The sequence below is a fragment of the Toxorhynchites rutilus genome, chromosome 2 (genome assembly GCF_029784135.1).
Source record: "Toxorhynchites rutilus septentrionalis strain SRP chromosome 2, ASM2978413v1, whole genome shotgun sequence".
In the NCBI taxonomy this organism is placed as follows: Eukaryota; Metazoa; Arthropoda; class Insecta; order Diptera; family Culicidae; genus Toxorhynchites; species Toxorhynchites rutilus.
In genome coordinates this window covers 267593296-267617837 of record NC_073745.1, presented here as the reverse complement: position 1 = coordinate 267617837, position 24542 = coordinate 267593296, and the positions used below count along the sequence as shown (strand labels likewise).

The 24542-nt window shown below is 39.8% G+C and overlaps 1 protein-coding gene across 1 annotated transcript; it reads left to right on the top strand.

The window, feature by feature from the left end:
- The first annotated feature begins 13074 nt into the window (after positions 1 to 13074).
- LOC129770097 (protein hairy) lies at positions 13075 to 17063 on the top strand. The gene is made up of 3 exons (XM_055772726.1): positions 13075 to 13642; positions 14167 to 14262; positions 14380 to 17063. The coding sequence occupies exons 1-3, from the start codon at positions 13535 to 13537 to the stop codon at positions 15250 to 15252; spliced, it is 1077 nt and encodes a 358-aa protein (XP_055628701.1). The 5' UTR covers positions 13075 to 13534; the 3' UTR covers positions 15253 to 17063.
- Positions 17064 to 24542: the final 7479 nt, after the last annotated feature.

Sequence of the window (24542 nt, the reverse complement as noted above, 5' to 3'; positions counted from 1 at the left end):
TTTTCCGCCACCTTAATGAAATGTATAATGTTTATATGTGTGAGCAGCTGGTGTAATAATGTGTCAAACGAATACACTATTGCCGAATGTTCATGCTCGTTTACTACAAAAAGGTCAATGCGCACTTTTGCCCCGCAAATAACCAAATAATAATCGTAATAACCTAATAATCATCTGGTGATTGATTAAAAGTTAACTCAAGTTGGAGCATATTCTTCAGCTTTTTTCTGTGATCCGGATTTTTGTTATCAAGTATCACTGGAGCGCCATTGGTACAAATCTCAGCTACTTTCTTCCTAGAAAATCACTCGCTTCAGAAAATATTTTGATCAGCATAAAAATTGTGTACTTGTGTACACCCAAAGCTAATTTTTAGCACATGTTATGGCATTTCGATTTATTACATTAAATGAGCTGAAAAATAACAGAAAATGTTCTACTCTCCAATACATGTATATCATTTGAATAATATATATGCTAGAGCCAATATGAGCGAGCGAAACAGGAGACACATTTAAATGAAAGCATATGAAAGTATAGAATACACGGCCCAGACAGAGATATTCTCGTTCATGTTCTTCTTTATCCTCTTAGAAAACACTTGCCAACTTCATTTTATGATCAGGTTTAATATTATCACGCATTAATATGACAGCTCTGGCAGCTACATGGATAGCGTGGTCGTGTGAAATATTGTTGCATTCCAGCCGGCCTTGGTTCGATCCCCATTGACGTCGCATGGACTTTTTTTTGGCGCAATCCCATATGAAATGAGAAAAAAAAGGGAAAAAGATGTCTGCTCGCATACATACAAACCAAATTTTTAAGCTTTTAAAACAGCTCATTATTTGCGCATTTGACCCTCCAGCACACGAAATGGCATCATTTCTGCCAAAAATGAAAAGTTTTCTGCCAACGCTAGTTTCGGTGTAGAGGAACGAACTTCGATTGTATTCATATAAATTCATAATCGGTTCAGTATAACTTTAGATATCGTGTGCGAGTGGTCAAGGTGTAGTTCGCGGTATGCTGGTCACCTGTGAAGTTACGCAATGAGTGTAATATTCCTTCACCCTTTGCTGTGAAAGAATATATTGCATAACTCATTTAACTCATGCATTGTACTTATAAAAGCCACTTAAATTTCTCTTTAATGTTCATTTTTTTTTCTTAAAATTATTGAATTTATAAAAAAAAACTTTTTACTTCAAACTGTATATAATCGAGTCCTAAATTTTACATAATCGAATCATATATAATCGAGTTTGTATATAATGGAGTCCGACCTGCATGAGGGACTAGTTATCCCTTTTTGTTTATTTTAGGCTCATTAGAATTTTAGCTGTAACAGAGCCGAATTTTAATCGTGTACATGTCACATGTTTATCATACCGGCAAACCTGTATTTGTGCGGTCCCTTTTTGCGCGATTTCTCGTTTCTGCGACTCTTTTTGTGCGATTTTATTATAACATCGGGTTTTGAATCACACAAGCTAATCGCAAAAATAATAAAAGACGGGTGGGTAATGTCAGGGACATAACCGGAGTGACGTAGGACTATACAAAGGGGACAGCTTTTGTTAAATATATATTTTAAATATATTGTTTTATTTTCTTCTCCTACGTGAATACCTACCTATCTACCTGAAAAATGGATTAGTTTACTGTTTACTCTTTATGAATATGTTGAGGGTTGAAAAGAACCTTTGGTGTTGTGTTTTTGTTATCAATCGATATTCCCATCTTGTTCGGTTAAACCTTCCTGTTTAGCTATTACGTTTGCCACTCGCCACAGCTTTCACAGTTGGAAAATTTCTTCCTATCCAGCTTGTGACATATTGTTCAGTAAATTACATTTAATGCGACGTGCCGGAGAAGCAGTTTGCCTCTCACTGAAACTAATTGTTGCCTTGATGAGCGCCGAACCGAAGCTGCTCTGTTCTTGATGCGGGTTTTCTGATTGTCGTGAGCAGCTTTGCAAGCCAACTCGAGCACTCCGACGGCCGAAACTCTATAATCGCTGTTAGGTATACTGGTGCTCCGGCACCAATCCGTTCGGCCTAGCTACCCTTGCGGAGCAATCAGTGAATGCGACCAACAGGGAACTGGAGACCTGCACGGTTCGAGTGAGACTTTGCCTTTCCCTTAACTTGTCCTCCTTTGTTACGTCCACGATGCCGATGCCGTACAACCACACGGGTTTACGGTTTGAAAGAAAATGAGATATTTTTTTGGGGTCCGCGTGTTTTATACTCTAGCGGTACATACTCACAGGATAGAGACAAATCGGCAGACTCAGCCAGAGGGGCGAGTCCAACGAGACGAACGAATGAGCGTTAAAAGGGAGCGATGGCAAAAAAAAATACATTCATTACGATTTGTTCGCTCGTTGGATTCACATGCAAGCTAAAAAGGGTCCTTTTCAGGATCACAAAATTATCTTCAATCTAAAGAGTTTATTGTTTTGTTGTCACTCGATATCCCCATCTTGTTCGGCTAAACCTTTCTGTTTAGCGATTGCATTTGCCACTCGCCTCATCTTTCACAGTTGGAAAATTTCTTCCCATCCAGCTTGTGACATATTTTACAGTAAATTACATTCAATGCAACGTACCGAAGCGCCACTCAGTGTCGCATTGGAGGCGATTTGAACCTGTAATTGAACATTTGCGATGACAGTGGTACAGTGTCGACTTTCAATGTGCGGTCATAATTTAATTCTCTATGTTTACAAAAATGTCCAACTATATAAGTCGCATTACATGTCCGTCCAATTAGCTAAATGTCGAACTAATTGTAAATTACTGTACTTTCAATCTGGAAACAATTTAAGAGTTGGTGAAAATTGAATAATCTTGAAAGTCCCCAACTATCAATAAGCTCAGAACAACTGCCAAATTCACATACTCATCAGATCCTGGCAAACAAATTATGAAAACATCAATTTGTGTTTTATTATTATTTTGGATAATGTTTTAGAACGCATTGAACTTTATTTCCTAAACTCTTTTTTGGAAGGTTTAATGGCCCTGAAAAGCGCCTTGTTTTATGGAATGGTTCCAATTTAGAAAACTTAGTACTCGTGGTTTTGAAAAAAAAAACCATTTCGAACGCCCTCGATGCCGCCTTGTTCTGGATTTGCCACCAAAGCAGATTGTAAAAAGAACAAACTTTTTTCTTCTGCTACCTGCTGCCGTTTTGCGATTGCGTTTGCCACTCGCCACTCGCTGCAACTGCCTGTTGTTGTCTTGATGTGTTCTGTTCTGAATGCGGTTTTTCTTATCGTCGTGAGCAGCTTTACCAGCCAACTCGATCACTTCGGCGGCCGAAACTATATAACGCCGGCTAGGTGGACTGGTGCACTGGTACTAACGCGCTCGGCCTAGCTACCCTTGCGGGGGAACTCCATATCAACACGGTTCGAGCGGGATTTTGCCTTTCCCTTCACTTTTCCTCCTTTACAATGTCCAGACATGGGTGCTTGGGTTGGTTTGTTGATGTGTTGTGATGCGAACCGATGTGGTGTACGGTTTGAATGAGAATGATCGTTACGGCAGCGGAGCGGGGATTTTTAAGCTGACTGGCTGCCTCGAGAATTACGCATGTGTGAGACTGCGACCAATGTTTCGTTCATTTTTTTCTTTTTCCTTTCCAATCGTGCTTCATTGTATTTCGCTGCTGCTCTGGTTGCCCGTTTTGGTCGGTACGATTTGAGGAGCACAAAATGGACCAATCAAAAATGGGCACATAGTGAATTTTGAGAATGCTTGATATTTCACAATTATTCAATTATTTATCTCAAGAAAAATGAAATGTTATTCGTTATGATAGATGCGTAGATATATTTCCTATCAATTGATGCAAAAACCTTTGCGATCTATTGAGAAATGCTCGAGTTATAAGCGTTCCAAATCTTGCATTTTTTCCTACTTGTTCAGTGCCTAGATTTCCATTTCACCCCCTATATCTTCCGGTTAGACGTAGTCCTACGTCAAAATCGCACCTAAACCTAAACCTAAAAAGTCACACAAATGAGAAATCACACAAAAAGCAACCGCACAAAAACAGGTTTTCCCGTATCTCTATAATTAGCACATTACACAGTTGCCATTTTTCGGCGATAGAGTACAGTAGAACCCCGATTATCCGCGAAATATTCGGGCGTATAACGCGTATAACTAAAATCGCGGATAACGCAATAAAGGCTAAAAATGAAATACAAACACGAAAAAAATATATTTTAGCATGAAAACTATGTTTTATCAATACAGAAAATATTGAACTATCCATCTGTCGTGTACATCAGTGATCAGATAATGTCAAAGCCATGACCAAAACAAAAGAGAAAGACTCTATCACTCACTGACAAATTTCGGGAAGGTTTATAGAATTACTAGGGAGCTCGCATTCGCGGATAATCGAGGTTCTACTGTATTCCCTTCTATACCATTGCATATGGTACACATTTACACAGTAGCCATTTAGGCGTAAGAGTTTTATATCTGTTCTTCCATTATACAGTTATAGACCGGACAGCGGAGACAGTTGATTGATCATTGTTGAGTTATTTATAGAACAGCAGCCCGATGTGTCTTGCAGAGCAGAGCAGTTGTATGGATGAATCGATCTTATTTCGACCGTGGATCGACCTCCATCGTTGATGATTGTTGCGTGGACATAGCTATTCTGTAACAACACAAAGATGATCAAATGAGGGCCCTGAGTTTTGAACTCACGATCGAACGAGCGAACGCGCAACCAATGTAGCTACTGAGACCCCCATGAGGAACTAGGTTTACAAAGAAAATATTGATTAAGTATGTTATTCAAACTAAATTGTAACGATCACGCAGGAACTGTTCAATCACAAAGAAATGTTCGAATAGTTTCACAAGAACATTTACAGTTGAATTCGATATTCCGGACATATTTTTCAGGTTTGATTTAACGTTCGAAGATATAATTTCGACACAATCATCTGAACCTTCCGGGATATTCTCCATCTCAATAGAATTACTATCGTCAGCGTTTTTCTCAGCTTTTTCAACACTTTCCAGTGTAACGGTATCTGGCATCTGATCACAGCAAATCACGTTTTGGAGCTTTTTGCACTATTCATTAAAAGACAATCGAGAGCAATCGAATGGTATAATACTGTCGACATTAGCAAGCTCGAGACGCATTAATTATGCCAGCGGAATATCACCATCATCATTGAAGGAAAATTCGGCTTCCTGAAGCAATTTTAAATAGTCTCAGATTTAACCTTATTGATTTTAGCGGGTGAAAGTATTTCAATTGCATCCAATACCGGTATATCTGAAGGGTCCTAGAGTGCATTAAAATACAGTAAGAATGCTGAATAACATGAAGGTTGAAAAGGACAAATATCCTCCATTTCTTGCAATCTTCGTTCAACTAATCGAACTAATTAATCGAAGATGGCGAAAGTACTGATACAGGTTCTTGATTATGTCGAAGTCCAGCTGCTGAGCTACGAAAGTAAAGATTTGTGGAAAAATTGTAAACTTGTCGATTTGAGCTTTGAGAAGAAATAGATATAAGTATGATACATTACCATAACACATAATTCCAGAAATTATACCTTTCTATTTCCATTGGGAAATTTTTCGGCAAATTACATGATCCATTCTTCAAAAAGCATTAAGGCCATCCAGACCTTGGTGTTGCTTTCGTACATCACTGGTAATGACTTCTTCTTATTGAAACATCGTGGGTTTTTAATCTTTCCATTGATCAACAACGGTAGTTTATCGCTCCCGTCCATGCTAGTTGTGCTTTGAAGTTGGGAATTCCCAGTTTCTGGACAAATTCGCAAGTCATATCCCGAAGAATAGAACCTGAAAGAGAGGTAAATTATTATCTCTGGCATTTTTTTATTTAAGTCATTTGTTTTTACAGGCTCAGTTACATAGGTTTAAAGGAGCCGAACTCCTAACTATTATACTAATAGTACAGGCAAACCTTTTTTTTTGTGCGGGGGATAGGGACCGCACAAAAAAATCGCATAAAAAAAATCGTGCAAAACTTCACCAGCAGCTTTAAACAATCGTGTTCGGTGCACATTTTGCATCTTTTTTTTGTGCGGTAGATAGGGACCGCATAAAAAAAGTATCCCCCAAGAACTCAAACTCAAATCCACGCCATTCACCGTTCAGTTTCCTTTTGTTTCCCTGCTTTGCGATGGGACACTTTGCCTTTTCGGTTGCGCGTGGCTGTTTTGTGCTTTTAGTTGCATGTCGAAACGTGTTGCTGTTAGAAATCATGTCATGCAAAAACTTAGAAAAATTTAGAGCATTTGATGAGAGGAGGGGAATGATTTGAGAAGTGGATAATTGAGACGCAAATATGCTTTTTTCGCACTGAAATGCATATAAACCATCGAAAAAAAACTAAATGGACGATAACTTCGTCAAATATGCTTCTTTTCATACACCGAACAAAAAAACCGTACAAGAAAAGAAAATCGCACAAAAAAAAAATCGCACAAAAAAAAATTCGCGCAAAAAAAAACGCACACAAACACAGGTTTTACTGTATATATTAACATGTTTCCTTAATTCTAGGGTTAATAAAGTAGGAAACCGATTACTCGCGGCCGACTTGGGATTAGAAGGGTGACATATTTTCTTTTGGAAAAGGATTCTCACTGGCTTGATAAGACAAAAATCCATTGACCGCTCCAGCTTTTCGATTCCGATCAACCTTATATGCTTTTGGTCTAGATTCAATTTTTGCTTTTGTTTGAATAGTGTTGATACCGTACTTTGTACAATACTGAAATTATTTGCTTCAGACTCCTTCCGTCCATACTTTTCAACCTGCTCGATGATGCTTAAACATTCCGCAATGGTTAGTGTTTTGATTATTCGCTAGAAAGGTTTCTCGTGGTTTTCCATACTTGAAAAAAAAATTGTTTGATGACACGAACACTCCGTCTTCACTTTCAAGAGCAATTGAAATCAGAGGTAACAACGCACAAAAACATGTACGCGAAAATCAATCGAGTTAGGGAGGTGAAAATTTATGGAAAAATGAATCAAAACACATCGAGTAAGGGAGGCATCGAGTTGACTGTATAAAAAAATCCAAACTGTATATAATCGAGTCCAAAATTTTATATAATCGAATCACATATAATCGAGTCTGTATATAATCGAGTCCGACCTGTATTAAACTCATATGAAAGGCGATTGGCGATTTTTACAATTTCCAAAAACCACCTATGTAACGCTTGAGGTATTGTCCTAAGGTTTCATAATATTCATTGGAAATCGATCTGCGACACCCCTTGGCTTCAGAACCGATAGCACCAGTAAGTTATCGATTTTCAGACAGCATCTACGCATCCAGCATCATTATTCGTGCACTCAAAAAATGGAAAATACATCTTCAAATATATCTTAAGTAATAACCAAAATACCCGAACACATCACTTTATTCCAACATCCGAACGAATATCATGAAAATAAATTATTTCCCGACCTTCCAGACAGGGGTCCCCCTTGACATTTTTTAACCAAATAATACTCTTTGATTGTATGCTGAGAGGCAGATTCAAAATTACGCGAGTGCTCGTACAAGTCGGATTAATTTGAAGCAAACATCCTCAGACACGAACGGATATCAAGCTAGAAGCCACGGTTTTTTTGACGTAGGACTACGTCTAACCGGAAGATATAGGGGGTGAAATGGAAATCTAGGCACTGAACAAGTAGGAAAAAATGCAAGATTTGGAACGCTTATAACTCGAGCATTTCTCAATAGATCGCAAAGGTTTTTGCATCAATTGATAGGAAATATATCTACGCATCTATCATAACGAATAACATTTCATTTTTCTTGAGATAAATAATTGAATAATTGTGAAATATCAAGCATTGTCCAAATACACTATGTGCCCATTTTTGATTGGTCCATTTTGTGCTCCTCAAATTGTACCAACCAAAACGGGCAACCAGAGCAGCAGCGAAATAGAATGAAGCACGATTGGAAAGGAAAAAGAAAAAAATGAGGGAAACATTGGTCACAGTCTCACACATGCGTAATTCTCGAGCCAGCCAGTCAGCTTAAAAATCCCCTTATTGATAGTTGGGGACTTTCCTGATTATTCAATTTTCACCAATTCTTAAATTGTTTCCAGATTGAAAGTACAGTAATCTACAATTAGTTCGACATTTAGCTAATTGGACGGACATGTAATGTAATGAAACCCGTGTGGTTGTACGGCATCGGCATCGTGTACTCAACAAAGGAGGAAAAGAGAAGGGAAAGGCAAAATCTCGCTCGAACCGTGGTGGTCTGCAATTTCCCGTAGGTGTATCCGCCAATTGCACCGGAAAAGGTAGCTAGGTCGAGCGCGTTAGTACCTGTGTACCAATCCACCTAGCCGGCGTTATATAGTTTCGGCCGCCGGAGTGATCGAGTTAGCTGGCAAAGCTGCTCGCGACGATAAGAAAACCTGCATTCGGAACATAACACATTCGGTTCGGCGGACATCAAGACAACAGGCAGTTGCAGCGAATGGCGAGTGGCAAACGCAATCGCAAAACGGCATCAGGTAGCAGAAGAAAAAAGTTTGTTCTTTATACAAACTGCTTTGGTGGCAAATCCAGAACAAGGCGGCATCGAGGGCGTTCGAAATGTTTTTTTTCAAAACCACGAGTACTAAGTTTTCTAAATTGGAACCATTCCATAAAACAAGGCGCTTTTCAGGGCCATTAAACCTTCCAAAAAAGAGTTTAGGAAATAAAGTTCAATGCTTTCTAAAACATTATCCAAAATAATAATAAAACACAAATTGATGTTTTCATAATTTGTTTGCCAGGATTTGATGAGTATGTGAATTTGGCAGTTGTTCTGAGCTTATTGATAGTTGGGGACTTTCCTGATTATACAATTTTCATCAATTCTTAAATTGTTTCCAGATTGAAAGTACAGTAATTTACAATTAGTTCGACATTTAGCTAATTGGACGGACATGTAATGTGACTTATTTAGTTGGACATTTTTGTAAACATAGAGATCCAAATTATGATCCCACATTGAAAGTCGACACTGTACCACTGTCATCGCAAATGTTCAATTACAGGTTAAAATTACCTCCAATCCGGCACTGAGTGGTGGTAATGCGACGTGCCATTGAATGTAATTTACTGTAAAATATGTCACAAGCTGGATGGGAAGAAATTTTCCAACTGTGAAAGCTGTGGCGAGTGGCAACAAATCGCTAAACAGGAAGGTTTAGCCGAACAAGATGGGAATATCGAGTGATAACAAAAACATAACACCAAAGGTTCTTTTCAGAACCATTAACATATTCATAAAGAGTAAACAGTAAACTAATCCATTTTTCAGGTAGATAGGTAGGTATTCACGTAGGTGAAGAAAATAAAACAATATATTTAAAATATATATTTAACAAAAGCTGTCCCCTTTGCATAGTCCTACAACACTCCGGTTATGTCCCCGACATTACCCACCCGTCTTTTTATATTTTCAAGACGGATATTATGAAAGACGCTGAATACATTCACTTTATCGTAAGCAATGAATTAATTCATCATGATAATGTTAAAAATTAAAATCAGCTCAAATGAAACCAAAATTATAACACCATTTATTCTGATTCACTTTTAACAAAGGATTCATTCACTGATAATAAGATTATATTACTGCTATACACCCAGGTTTTTTTACGCGGTTTTTTTTTGCGTGGTTTTCGACGTAGAACTACGTCTTTCATTAAGGGTGCCAAATCAGAAAACAAAAATTAATTAAAATTAACGTCAATAACTATTTTTGTCACGAACGGATTTTAGCGATTTACATACTAAACGAATCGGAAATACCGTAAGATTTGTTTAATATGTTATACATTAGAATCCCCTGGTTTGTAAATGGTTAAATTTCATGAAAACTTTAAGCGTTTCCATTTTCCATACATTTGTTCTGTCCATTTGTGTGCTTTCCCGAACAGAGCTGTCAATAACGAGCAACTTATCGACGACCAACGGAGGGGAAATCGTAGGATTTAAAGTCTCCGTGAACAAAGGAAAAGTAGAAGAATGAAGGGGAACACTTGACTAGAGTATAAACAGTGGATCTCGCTGAGGCAAACTTTCATTCGGCATCGGACTGTTGAGCAATCCAGTTCACTTTGCTTTCGTTGCGCTTCGATCTAAGATTGGACCCCACCAGTGGTAATCCAACTTGGATATCGTCGTTTGGTTTTTCTGTTCGTTTTTCGCGTTATTCGTATCGTGTGTTTTTCTTTCCGCGTCATAAATTGGACGCTTCACGTAGTGTGATGAACAAGAAGAAGAGGAAGGCAGGCTCTAGCCCTGCAAAAAACGATGGCATCGCCAGGGGCAATAAAATTTCGAGGCAAGCGTCATCTAATAATGCACGCGATGTTGGTGCAGTGAAAAACGCTCGCAGCGAGTGTCACACCGCATCGAATAACAGCGGTGTAGGCGATTTCGGCACGTCAAGCGTTAAGCGTTAAGGTTGTGCGCCAAAAAATTATCTGGGGAATACCAAGCATCTTGATGTCTTACTGGAATGTTATAAGTTATTTGGGTTCGCGTGCCAGTCGCAAACTGCCTTCAACTAGGATTGCATTTGCGCTAATATTGATCATAATGAAGCATTTCTACTCTTTTCGAGGTTGTTATTAACAAAAAGAGTTTATTTCGCTTGTTTAGTCAGCAAGAAAGTAAATGTCGTTCTGGAATTTTGTATGTGATTAGGTTTCACTTGCCAGTAGCAAAACTTCCTCCACTAAGGGTGACAGCTGCGCTTCTCTCGAGCATGAGAAAGTAATGCAAGTAATTCTTTTGAGAATAGCGCAAAATGATGAGAAGTGTTTATATTCCTAGTAGTTTCAAGCCACCAATGTATGGCTCTGTATGCATGCTATGGCCAACGCTTGTTTGGCGCTTGGTTTACGTTGTACGAACAATGCCTAGAGGTGCGATTCCTTTGAGGCAATACTAAATAACATGTAGCATGATATCTGATACTTGCAAGTTTCTAAAATTTCACAGCATTATAGAATAATATCCGAATGTAGAAACAAGCGACTTATATAAAATAACCGTTCTACGTCAACAATGCGGTCGTATCTTGGACACAAACTCCTATAATTTTTTACGAGGTTTTTTTTTGCGCGGATTTTCCAATTAACGCGGTTTTTTTTAACGCGGATTTTCCAATAACGCGGTTGTAATTTAAAAAAAGTTTCATGTAGCAAAGGCTTAAGGATATATACCAAGCAGGCCCAACTTTGTATTCGCTGATACTAAAAAAAATCCTGAATTAGCAAGGCATATTTCATTACAAATCAGATTATATCTCGAAGAAATATAAGAATGCGTGAAGAAACGCTTGCTACCATACATGATTTTTTAACCAGATTAGACTAGCTTCTACTTAACAAAGGCAGTGATACGGTGACAAAGAAGCCGATTTCAAACATCAACCATAGATGAGCTGCCCCCAATTTCGTTTAGTCGAGAAAAATTGAGCAACCTTTGTGCGGAAGCTGAAAAGCTGCGGCAAACTGACATGGAATTCTGCAGAGATGGAAACAAAAAATAATCGATCAGGTTGGCCAACGGATTGTCCAAAAACTGATGCAATGTATTGGAAGAAAAGCTCGCGATTTCATCAAAACCAAACTGGAAATTTTTTGTTGATAATTTTTCTGAAAGTGCTACAAAAGTATAAGGCCACGACATTCCACGTGATTCTATCAAAGCTATCCCGGAATAGGGATGATTCATCGCGTATATTTTCTAATCGAAGCGACCTTATTTGTATAGCTTTGTTGAAAAATAAGTGAAATGCACCGTGAGTCATTGACGTTGTATATGTGACCTACAAATACATTTTTCAGAGTATCATAGTAATCTCCAAATAAAGAAATTAGCCATGGAATCCCGACAACCTTTTTTGCGTAGATAAATAATGAATTTCAAGCAACGCTTGTCGTTCTTGTGGATCAATTTGTTTCCGAATCACCAAAACAATTCTATTATCATCAAATAACTTAAATTTCCTCAATACACTGAAAAATATTCTACAGTAAGACCGGAAAAAAAACATAAAAAGTTGGATTTGATACCCCTGGTTCCACCTGTTGGCGAAACAGCGAACCACTAAGGACTCTCGGACCCCGAAAGCGAAAAAAAAACCTCGGTAATAAAAACATAAGCGATATTTTTTCAAAGTCATTAATACACTCATTCTGTACGACCGCCTGACAGACCAGAGGAAAAAAAAAGGAACGAGCAAGCAAGCGAGAATGAGTGATCCGCCTAAAAGATCAACGAAAGCGAACGAAAGGAAGAAGACAGACACCGAAGTTAAGCCGAAAAACGATACCTGTTGGAAGGGATCCCGACCGACCGACCGTTGAATGTTGTTTGCTGCTCCAGCACTTCGCTCCGGCTACCTGTTGAAGATTCGCAAAGCCAGTATTGTCGCCTAAGGACTCTGCATCTCGCTCGCGCTTTGCAAAAGGATGAGTACCCTCTCGTTCCCTCGAAACGACTAGGGACTATGTTTGGTGACTCCGCACCATAGCGGAATGTTTCGTGTGTTTGTATTGAATATTGGCAATGTCGTCAATACTTCCTAATCCGCTGCGGAATCCTTCCGCAAAGGCTTCCTTTTTGTGCCGGCATAGAGCGCACCATTTCATCCCCACTCCACCAGCATCAAATCACTGGCAGGACACCGGGACAGGATTTTGTGTGTTTTCCTCACCCACCCGTTCGTCCCGAACACTTTCACAGAAGGATTCTTCGCAGCCTTTTGCACGTCATTCCCTCTCGCCTTTCGGGGTAAAAATACTCTCGCTCTCCCTCTCCCGCTCGTACGTAGCCGGCGTACGAAGTTGGCTCGTGTGCACCCGAAGGGTGCGCTCGGCTCTCGCTCGTGCACTCACACATCGCCACTACCGGCAGAGCGAAGCGTGTGTGAAAGGTAATTAACCGAGCTACCGAGCGCTCGAGCCAAAACTCGAGCTGGTCCACTGCGAGTGCAACATCAATTCAGAATCGTTTCATCACTCGTTGGAGTAACATCGCTCTTGAAAGCGCTCTCTCTATTTAGGCTTTCAACTCCTTTTTATATTTCTGAGCAACAAGTTTTATCCGGTCGCGGACACTTGTAGGTTTTTTGTTTTGCGGAGGAGATTCGAGTTTCGCGTGACGTGACGAGGCGAGAGATAAGTGTTCCTAGACCGAGTGAAAGTGAAAAGTCACGAATAGAAGCGGATAATTGAGCCAGTACAAACGCAAAAAAAGGATACACCGGAAAGTGATTAAATAGTGCCTTATGTGAAGACAAATCAAGCTGAAAAATAAGCAAAGATAGTGACTGACAAAAAGGATATATGGATCAAAGTGAAATCGTGAAGGGAGATAACTGATATTAAGTGAAGTGAAAAAATCGGAACTTATAAAACGGAACAAAGTTGGATAACGTGAAGCACAGCAGCAGAAAGATGGTTACCGGAGTTGGAACCGCAACTCAACAAGTTGGCGCTATGCCGACCACTTCCCAAGTCACACCGGCGGATCAGCCGATTAAACGACCCAGCGATAACCGAAGAGTAAGTATTGCTTAATCACGCATCTATTGCGCTCCATTAAAAAAAACACAAAAATTGTGGGCGAAAACGCGAGCGCGGAAAGTATATCAGGGCAAAAAATCAGATTGCTTACGTTACGTTAGAAATCCGACAGTCGGTGCGGCGCGTGTTTCTCAGTTTCTCAGCGGCGCCTGTGTGGGCCTTCCGCAATGAAGTGGTAGTTAAAATTAAAAATGACAAAGTGCGCCCCCCACTTTGACGCGAGCCGCTCCAGCAGCCAGCCAGCATCTTGCGGCCGGATATTTTTCTCCGGGTTGATGTTCATAAATTAACACTCTTGAGAAGAGGGCAACCGATATTTGGTGGAATGTATTTGTCGGCCCCCGCCGAGAGGTGTGAAGTTCATATTTTTAGATTTATCGTCGCGTTTTTTTGTGTGTTGATGTTCTATACAAGCGCCCCCGAAAAGAATATTTGTAATTGCTCTGATGCTTAGATTTGTGAGAGGGTTATTAATTTGGATTTTTTTATTTTGTTTTTTGCAGAGTAATAAACCAATCATGGAGAAACGTCGTCGCGCTCGTATCAACAACTGCTTGAACGAGTTGAAGACACTGATCCTGGATGCCATGAAAAAAGACGTAAGTATCTTCATCAAAGTTGTGATCAAACTTGTAAAGTGTCGCACTTGTCTGATTGATTTGCGGCAAATAGTAGTAGCATTGTGAATAACGCAATTTTTCTCTTTTTTCTTGCAGCCCGCTCGTCACTCCAAACTGGAGAAGGCCGATATTTTGGAAATGACCGTCAAACATCTGGAAAACCTTCAGCGCCAGCAAAGCGCCATGTCCCAGGCCACTGACCCGAATGTAATGAACAAATTCAAGGCGGGATTCAATGAGTGTGCCCAGGAAGTGAGCCGATTTACCGATATTGACCCAATGACCCGCCGTCGCCTACTCGCACACCTCAGCAACTGCATCAACGGCGTTAAAGCAGACCTTCCAAAACCTCGTCAACCGGCCGTCCAAGTACACATCCTCCCATCGCCACCAAGCTCCCCAGAGCAGGACCACAGTTCTCAGCCCCATCCGGCCCAGATCAATGCCATCCAAACTGGGAACGGAGTTTACTTCACCAACAATGTCGGCTCCAGCGTGCAGCTCATCCCAACCAAGCTACCCAACGGAAGTCTTGCCTTCGTGCTCCCGCAAGGCATCCCTGCAGCAACCGCTCCAGTTCCGATGCTTGTGCCGATCCCCAGCCGCACCGCCTCCACCGGGTCTGCATCCTCCAGCCACTCGTCCACCTCCTCCTCTGTGTACGATCGCGTGCCGCGAGAACACGCGACTTCCCCATACCATTCCCCACCAAGTCCGGCAACGTCCAACTACGAACCGATGGACTGCCACTCCTCGATCTCTCAGGAACAACAGCAATACCTCCACTCTCAGCAGATGCGCCTGCAGCAACAGCAGCAGCAACACCATCAACAGCAACAACAACACCTGCAGCAGCAGCAGCAACAACGATCATACAGTCCCGACAGCCCGTTATCGCTGGTCATGAAGAAACCCTACCAGGACCAGAACCTCAACCAGGACGACGACAAACCTTGGCGTCCGTGGTAAATCACCCATTGCTCCCCTCTCAAGCGGGAATGTGGGAAACCCTCGAGTCATCAAACAATTAGTACCTTAGCGATCATCGGGCTCGTCGTCGGAGACGGCAACGGCAGCCGGAAATACAGTGAAGAGTGTGGTCTACAAGTGCGTTCGCTAATCATGCCCGCGAATGCTTTTCGACAGCTTGGGCGGCTCGCGATTACGACGTCTGCTCCCTACCCGAGAAGATTGTATCACGGCGACAAGGCGAGAGGTCACGAGCCGCCGCGTTCGCACACTCTCTCCGATCAATCCGCGGGAGAGGACGAGATACCGCCACAATGTGTAGTGCAAGTGAACGCGGGTGATCGCGGTGTGGGGTAGTGGATAGGGGACAAGTTTAGTCGCAACAAAATTGTGAACCCGCTACAAAGTATGTGAGAAAAGAAGAAGAGCACGAAGGAAGGAGTGAAAGAGCCTTACCGCAAACGCGAGAGAGAAACTGATCGCCACGGCACGAGGCAACGTTTATTTTTACCACCATTCGATAGAGCAAATTTTATCACCTCTAGTGGCCGAACGTGGGAGCGCTAGCGAACGCGCGCGCGATTGAACAAAGCTGGGTGTATGAGAGTGTGTGTGAGCGCAGCAAAAAAAAACATTTTTTTTGTGTTGATTATTTCCCAGCCGCGATGATGATTGGCGGGGAACACATTAGGCGATTATACTCGCGGCATGCGCTGCTCGACCCGATTGACGTCCATCCTTGAGCTTGTCCGGCTTGTCTTCTTCTTATCTCGCGCCGCTAGTCACCCCCCCATAAAAAACATTACGAAAAAGACCAGGTAAAGCAAGTGCTGTCGTCAAATCGTGTCCCGGTGGTCTCACACCACAAACAAGTAGAATAAACAAAGTACACACCCACACAAACAAGACAAAAACTGCTGAAAGGAAAAGTGGAATCATAGCTGTGAATAATTGTAAGCTTTATCGTGATAAGAGACACAACAACAAAACAGAGAAAGGAGTTCAAAACTTTAGAAGATTAATATATATACACATCTATTCGTAGCCTATTTGGTGGTTAGTGCCAAGCTTTCTGCGAACGAAAGTGCGATTAGCTCTTAAATCCCCGCGTTTAAGATTGCCTCAATCCATTTTCCGTTCCCTTTAAACAATCTTTTGTTTGTTCTGCTTTTATTTCTCGATTTTTGTTTTTGTACATATTATACACGCTTAGTTCCCTTCTATGTTTTCTATAAAAGCGCGACATTAATCACACAAGTCTTCCATTAGATCGAAACAAAAGCAAACGCAATCAGGCAATACATACTCTTCCTAGTAGGAGAGGTTAGAGCCCCATTAGAGTAGTAGTAGCAGTAGAAGGTGGTAGAAAAACGTCGCCAGCCAAAGTCGCATTATGTAATATGATTATTATTATCATTATTTTTACCTTCATTTGAGATAGTGAGCGAATAAGTTGATCATCATCCACGGATCACCGCGCGTGTTTGCACAGGCGCGCAGACGATTGAGCTTCACGCTTTTAGGTTTCCGTTCTTCTTGTGTACATTTTTATTTTCCCTTCGAATAGAGTGTAAAGTTAGGTTGTAGAGCAGTGATAGGCATTATTATTTATATGTGACAGTAGGAGCATTGATGCAGAGGTATTTTCTGCGATGGAATGAAGGAACGCTAAAACCAATGTAATTTCGTGTAAATATGTGTAGAGTAGAGTGATATCTGACGATTGTTGAAATTGTGTAGAAAGATGGTAACATATTTTATAAAACAGAGAAAATTTAATAGAAAGAATATAAAATATTTTTCAAATGCAACTTTACAACTTTTTTCTGCCCTTTATAATCCGAAATATCTTTCTCTCGTATTGTGCTCGTCTGCTGTTGTTCCTTTTCGCTTGAATCTTTCTTGCTTGATGAGTAGTTTTCAGGACATTTTAACGACATGGGTTGTACACAAGTCTACTGTCATGCTGATACATAGATGGCGTACTGAGTAAATAGATTTTTTTAGTTTTGAAAATATAATCTTCAGGCATTCAAACAAATCCGGCGTTTGAATATTCAACCTTCTCACAAGCCAAAAAGTATTCTAAAAAAAAGGGGGTAATTTGAAAAAATAATGGGTGGGTTCTATCTATGATATAACCGCAAGGTTGACGTGGGACTACCGTAGATTAGCAATCACTTGTTTGTATTGATTGCATTCTTGATTGAATGAAACAATTTCCGAATTCAATTGAACTCAATATATTTGCTTTGTGAGTAAAAAGATTGAACCTGTAAGGTCAATTCATGCATTGTGATAGATTATGTTCTTCGTTACAAGTAAATCAAATGACAGCCCTTTTACGGACGAAATATGTGAACGGAAAAAATAATTAAACGATTATTTTATTTTACATTTGCCTCTGAAGTTTGCATCTCTCAAGTGTACGCACTTCTCGAACCGCGAGTTTGCTTGAAACCTGAAAGTTCATTCGCCTCTAGTGTCTGCACCATTTTTCCAGTTTCCTAAGTTTAGAAGACCGTAGTAGGGAAACACATAGGCAAGCGAGTGCAAAAGTACTCGCAGTTTGCATTTATTTGCAAAGCCGATTTCCCCAGAAACCTTGGATTTGAAGTCCGCGTTAGGCAAACACAATTCAGTCGAAACAAAAATGTTCCCGACTTGCATGTATTTGCAATGCCGATTTCCCCAGTAACCTTGGTTCCGAAGTTTGTGTTAGGGAAAACATTTCAGTCGGATCAAAAATGCTCCCCGACCTGCATGAATTTGTAATGCCAATTTCCCCAGACACCTAGATTCTGAAGTCTATTTCAGTCGGAACAAAAATACCCCCGACTTGCAAGTATCTGTAATGCCAATTTCCTCACGCTCCATGGATTTGAAGGCGCATTTCAGTCGGAACAAAAGTGCCCCCGACTTGCATGAATTTGCAATGTCAATTTCCCGACGCTCCATGGATTTGAAGTCTGTGTTAAGGAAACACATTTCAGTAGGAACAAAAATACCCCCGACTTGCATGAATTTGCTATGCCGATTTCCTCCAGGCACCTTAGTTTTGAAATCTCTGTTAGGGAACATATTTTGGTGGGAACAAAAACTCCCCCTGCTTTCATGTGTTTGCGATCCCGATTTCTTCAACGCTGCTTGGTTTTGAAGTCTGTGTTTGGGACAGTGTAAACAATATACTCTGAACTACTTCTACCCAAATTTTCAAGAGAAAATACCCAATGGGTGATTATCTTCAGCGCTTTTTCAGTGATGCAATTATCGTTTCAATAAACCCAAATTCATGCTATTAATGACACCATTAATATGTGTTTTATTTCAGTTTACTGTTCTATCTTCCTAAAAAATAATTATGAAATTCCATCAGAACTTTGATAACATAATAATCTCGTAAACTATCTCAGCTATTTAGAAGATAATATATTACACATTTACCAAAGCTACGCTAAGCTGTAGGGGAAGTGAAAGGAGTGAAGAGCTTCAATTATATCTTTGGGAACTCATAATTTCCAAAATTTCAATGCAGTTTTTTGCAGTTCAATATACTGTTTTTCGAATTAATCCATCAAATGTTTACAAAAAAGTACTTTTCAATTTTTTTCACTGAAATTAAAGTAGACCGAAAAGTACAACAAGTTTTTTCGATGCGGGTAATATGGACATATAGTAGGGGGAATATGGATAGGTTTGTAATATACGAAGCGTAGAGATTTATCGCTCACGAGAGGGTTAATTCTGTTCTCTCTCGTCGTTTGTTCGTCCAGCAACTGATACAGAATAGAGAAAGCAAGCGAAAAAATTGTAGGAGATTGTGTCCAAGACACGACCGCATTGTTGACGTAGAACTACGCTGTAGTTTAATTCAAGTCGCTTGTTTATAACTGCGAATATTATTTTATAACGCTACGAAATTTTAGAAATTAACCATTCTTGTCGCCACGTTCGGATCGACATGTTCACCCGCAACAGCGCAATACGTTAAACGCACGCATGTACACACACAAATATCCATATATCGATGGCTTGAAGCAATTAAATATGCACACACTTATCTCCGTTTTGCGCTTTTCACAACAACCCTTTTTGTTAATATTGCCAGTCTAGATCAGCTTAGCTGTCATCCTTTGTGGAGAGAGTTTTGCTACCGTCATGCGAAACCAAATCACAGACAAAATTCCAGAACATTTATTTCCTTGGTGAGCTGACGATAGCCTAGCTTGATGATGCCCTAAATCTTAGGGAATTTCCTATTCGTTTGGTATGTAAATCGCCAAAATCCGTTCGCGCCAAAAATAGTTATTACCGTTAACTTTATTTCATAAAAAACGTGACCTGTTTTCTGATTTGGCACCCTTAATGAAATACTTAGTTCTACGTCAAAAGAGTTGAATAGTCTTTCCATCACTTCCCACCATGTAGTGGATGTGATCACAACACATAAATGTCCATTTCGCCCCACCAGTACATATTTTTTTTAATAATTTAAATTTACCACTACAAATGAATTTACTTTGTCGTACATACCTAATATCACTTCTCTGTAATCTCACAAACTGTATTATAACCATCAGTGAAGATATTGAACCACTCAAAATACTTAATATCGAAGCCGCTCAAATTACATCCACGCGGAAACATGTATGATTTTCAGTTTTTGTTCACCTTTTCAACTTTTGATTGGTATTCATTGTCTTAGGGTGGTTTAAATATTATAGAATGACATGTAGAACGGGTTCTCATCAACAGAAATTCGAAATTCAAAATGTAACTATACCAATTTACCACCTGTCCACTGTCCCGCACTTCCTCTATTCATTGTAGCTTACAAAAATGTATTCAGACAATACTGTCTTTAACTATAGGTATTATAGTTTCCATGATAATAGATTCCATTTCTTGCTGTTGGTCTGTGTAATTAAATTTCTATTTTCTCCGAATATTAGTCCAACAATTCTCTCATCAAATTTCGATCAGACAGCTGGCTTTCGAGGTATGATTTTTTATGAAAAAAGCACTAACAAGAATTAATCTAAATTAAAATTGATCATGTGATGATTGTGATTTTGAGTAGCCGCCAACGTTTGTGTAAAGTAAATAAAAAATCTGAGAATATCGGAAAAGCGTATAATCATTTACGGGGGGGATTACTCACGAGCTTAAAATTCTTTCTTTCCATTGTTCCAATCAGCATTCCACATATTCACACATTCGATATCTTTTTCTCTTCGGTTCACATGAAACTTATCTTGTTGAACCATTACGATTGTTTATGTGAATTACCCATTATCCCTAATTCTAATCAGAAATGAGACTTTTCCGTACAATTTTCTGAAGAGTCGTGAATCCAGTTAGAATGACACATGAGGCTTCAGTGCAGGGTTGCCACATTTAATCCTGTAAAAATTTCTGAAAAAAACTGTACATCTGTATTTTTAGTCAAAAAATCTGCATAAAAGATCTGTATCGGAAAGTTAGAGGAAAAAAATTGAAATAAAAGTTTATTTTCACTTTGAGCTTATTTGTCTTATTTATGGCGATTTTCTGTAGCATCATGCCACCTGTTTTGCAGCACATCATGATTTTCAAACGCTTGTTTTAAAGGGAATTGATAGATATTGGTGCTGTTTCTCACTACCAATAAGTGGAAAATGTATCTAAGGTCTAAAAAACCGAAAAAACGTATTTCTCAAACTTGTGGAGTTGGCAACTAGGCGACACAATTGTGGGAACCAACCGATTTCCGGACTTTGTTCTGTTGGCACTGTAAAGCAAAAATATTAGCTCAACACATACTGATGAATGTCATCAAATGTCTTTTCTTCCAGTTCTTCCAGACTCAATCGCATAAGCTTTGCGGAGCCGCAAAAAATGCCTTACAAACGACCTTAGCAATGGATACAAAAATTTCCTATCACGCCTTTTGACATTCACCAGCTGGGACCAAGTTATATCCGAGTCACTCAATGTTTGCCCCATAAAATCCGACTTGAGTAGCCTAAATTCGTAACCCAAGCCTTTTTTATTACCTGTTCCAACGAATTGATAAAATTGTAGCATTAAATCATTAAGGTTTGGTACCTTGACGAAATTTTGAGGGTTCATCAAGGCAGCAACTATGTTTCACGAGTTCAATATAGAAGTAACGACAAATCGATTTGAAGATCAACTTCTCAGCACTCAATCCTATTTCAGCTTCTTCTGCTTCAATACTAATGCAAACATCATCGGGCTTCCTCAGAAAGTCTTCAAAATCATTCACATCAAGATCAGCATCAACGAATCGTTGCACGTAGCTCTCCAAACATAAGGTTCCCAACATGATCAACAATAACAGTCTTCTCTCATTATAAAGTTTGGAAAATTGAGAACTTTCTTATTGAAAGCAGCGATTGGCATTATTGATCAGCGGTAGAACAAAGTTTAGGAACGGTATAATCGGTTTAATCATATGTTTGTTTAAATGAGTCAATATACGATTGGCGGATAGATTATGGTCATACATAGCTTGGAACGAAAAATAATAGTTTAAGCTCTTCAAATCGCTCAAGATTTCGCTTAATAACTGCCTCCAACGAAAGCCATCTCGTTGCGTTGCGTCCAACTTTTTTTCATAAATCAAGGTATCTATGTATGCACTGTAATAAATTTAATATTTAAAATTGAATTTAAAAGAAAACTGTAAATTCTGAAAATCTGTAAAATACAGAATATTCTGTATATGTGGCAATCCTGCTTCAGTGATTCAGTTTAGTTAGTTTAGTTTGTGATCCAGTCAAGGTATTTTTGGACCCATAATTGATTAATCCATTGAATTATTTTTTGCTTGCACTGATAGGACACGTATCTTTAAGCTTAGAGCTCAATAGAGTTTTAATCAAAAATTATTTTTCCAAGATAACAAAAAACGCCATTTCATTGCGTCAACAATGTTAGGCGCACGTGTCAGGTTAATTTTTTTTCTAGCGATAAAAACAAAACACAGTGAGAAATGTTTTACAACTATCCAGTTCGAAATTAATTGTCACGTTCCTAATTATAACTGTGAACATCGAAATTTGGTTTATTAAAGAAACATGGATTCCATCTGGAATCACCCTGCAGATATTTTTCTCGCACGAGAAATTCTCCCAGTTCTGATTGCAACAAAAGGTACCTCATGCAGGCGCCTTTTTTGTGTGATATCGTAGTCACCGATTCGAACTCGAGTGTGATAAATGTGACAGCGCACTGCTGACCTTGTTTTACGGTCATCAATTGTCGCTAGCTTCAGGTGGTTGGGTGGAATGCCTGTGTTCTTTCCGCTTATCGAAGATTAGAAGAGCGCACCGGTGGCAAACATCGAATTGTCACCACGGCACGGGAAAGTCCCACCGGCGGGCACTTGTTATTGTTTTATTTACTATCACACCATATCGCGTATCGGCGCACCGACGCGCGTCCGTCGCTAAGTGCGCCATAATAATTATGACGGTGGCGCGTGCAACCGTGCCATGTCCGATTTTGAGATAAAGCGACTGTTTTCCGTCCGCTGTCCGCTGTGGTATTCGCATGAAAACGTGCCATTTTGTGATGGATAGAGGGAAGCGGCGCCGGTGGCGGCGCCACACGAGAATCAAATTCCAGTATTGTTCCATGAAGCGGCAACAACGCCACCGCACCGGCGTATGAACGCGAATCTGAGCAACAGAGAAAAAACGACGAACAAAAAAATGACCGTCGGAGTATTCAGTGGGAACGTGATTGCGAAGCGGTAGACCGGAAGAAGGTAATTAAAGCTGGAGGCGGTGTGGGCTATTTCACATGTGACACGGCGACGGACGAGATATTATTCATCTCACTGGGAAGGGCGAAACAAATGGAGGTATTGAACGCCGAACGCCTGTTTCATCACCGAACTATTGCGAAGTTTTGGACCGATTAAGAAACGCGATTAAGTACAAAAGGCCAGGTTTATTGATGAAAGGAGTGTTCCTCATCTACGCTGCTCGCGTAACTCAAGAGCAATTGAAAAGATTCAAATGTACTGTGTTCGAGCATCCTCCTTACTACCCAGACCTCGCCCCTAGCGACTATCTCTTATTCAAGCCAAAAAATTAAGTTATTGGTCCTTAATCTATTGCTTAGTTTCCTCGCTTAATACAGAGACGAACCAGTCTACGACTGAAAATCTCTTAAATAAAGACAAAAAAAAAAGCTTCCTCGCGGATATGAATACGATATGATATGTGAATTGGTTGTGACGATATCCACGCCGTTGAAACCCGTTGAAACCATCAGAACCATCCTAATTGAATATGTTTTCGTCAGTGAAGATGACCTATACATTGAAGAACTTTTCGTTATGGTATATAGCAAAATGTATTCTTTTGAAAACAACCCTTGTCACAACATACCATGTTCCACTGTTGGTTCATGTGAGCTTTGGCAAAACTAAGACGTCTTCCGATGTGAGATGGTGTAAGATTAGGAGCTTTAACCTTTTAAACCTGTGATGAGGATTTTTTTACTAAAACTTGACGAATTGTCACCCGAGAAACATTTAAATTGAATTAATGCTTTATTTCCATAAGCGATTTTTAGGTATTCGAAGCAGTTCTAGCTATTTCCCGCTTATTCCGGTCAGAGAGCTTTCATTTACGTGGAGCTTTCTCCTTCTTACCGTATCCTTGAGGACTCGTCAAATAATTAAGCACTACTTGTTGGGATCGTCCAATCCAACGAGAAATTTCTCTGATATCAACATTTTCTTGGTGAAAGGCATTGATTTGTCTTTCTTATCTCTCCGTGAGCACTTTTCCCTTCGGCATTTTCCAGATTTATTTATCAAAACAACAAAAACAACAGAAAAATGTAACTGGTCTTATAGAAACTTGACACTTGAAAAATACAAAACCTTTGGTTTACGCTCAGCGCTTGCACACACACATATGAAAATCATGCAGTGTATAGTAGTCATCAATACAAATACACTAGAATATAAGTTGAAGCTTTGTTTGTTTACAATGGCACAAAGCAGTCAGATCATCACCTGGTCTTATAGAAATTGGACAGAGTGTACATGGGTTGAAAAGTCCCGGGATTTTTAATGAAAACAATCATTTTTTGGACAAAGCTGTATTTATTTCTCAACATAGTTTACTTCGAGTTCAATACACTTAACATAGCGAGTTTCCAGCATTTCGATTCCCGTTATGTAGTACGGAAAGTCTAAGTCTTCGAAATATGCCTCAGTGCCACTCTGCAGACTGCCTATCGGACTCAATAGTGTGGTAATGGATCCA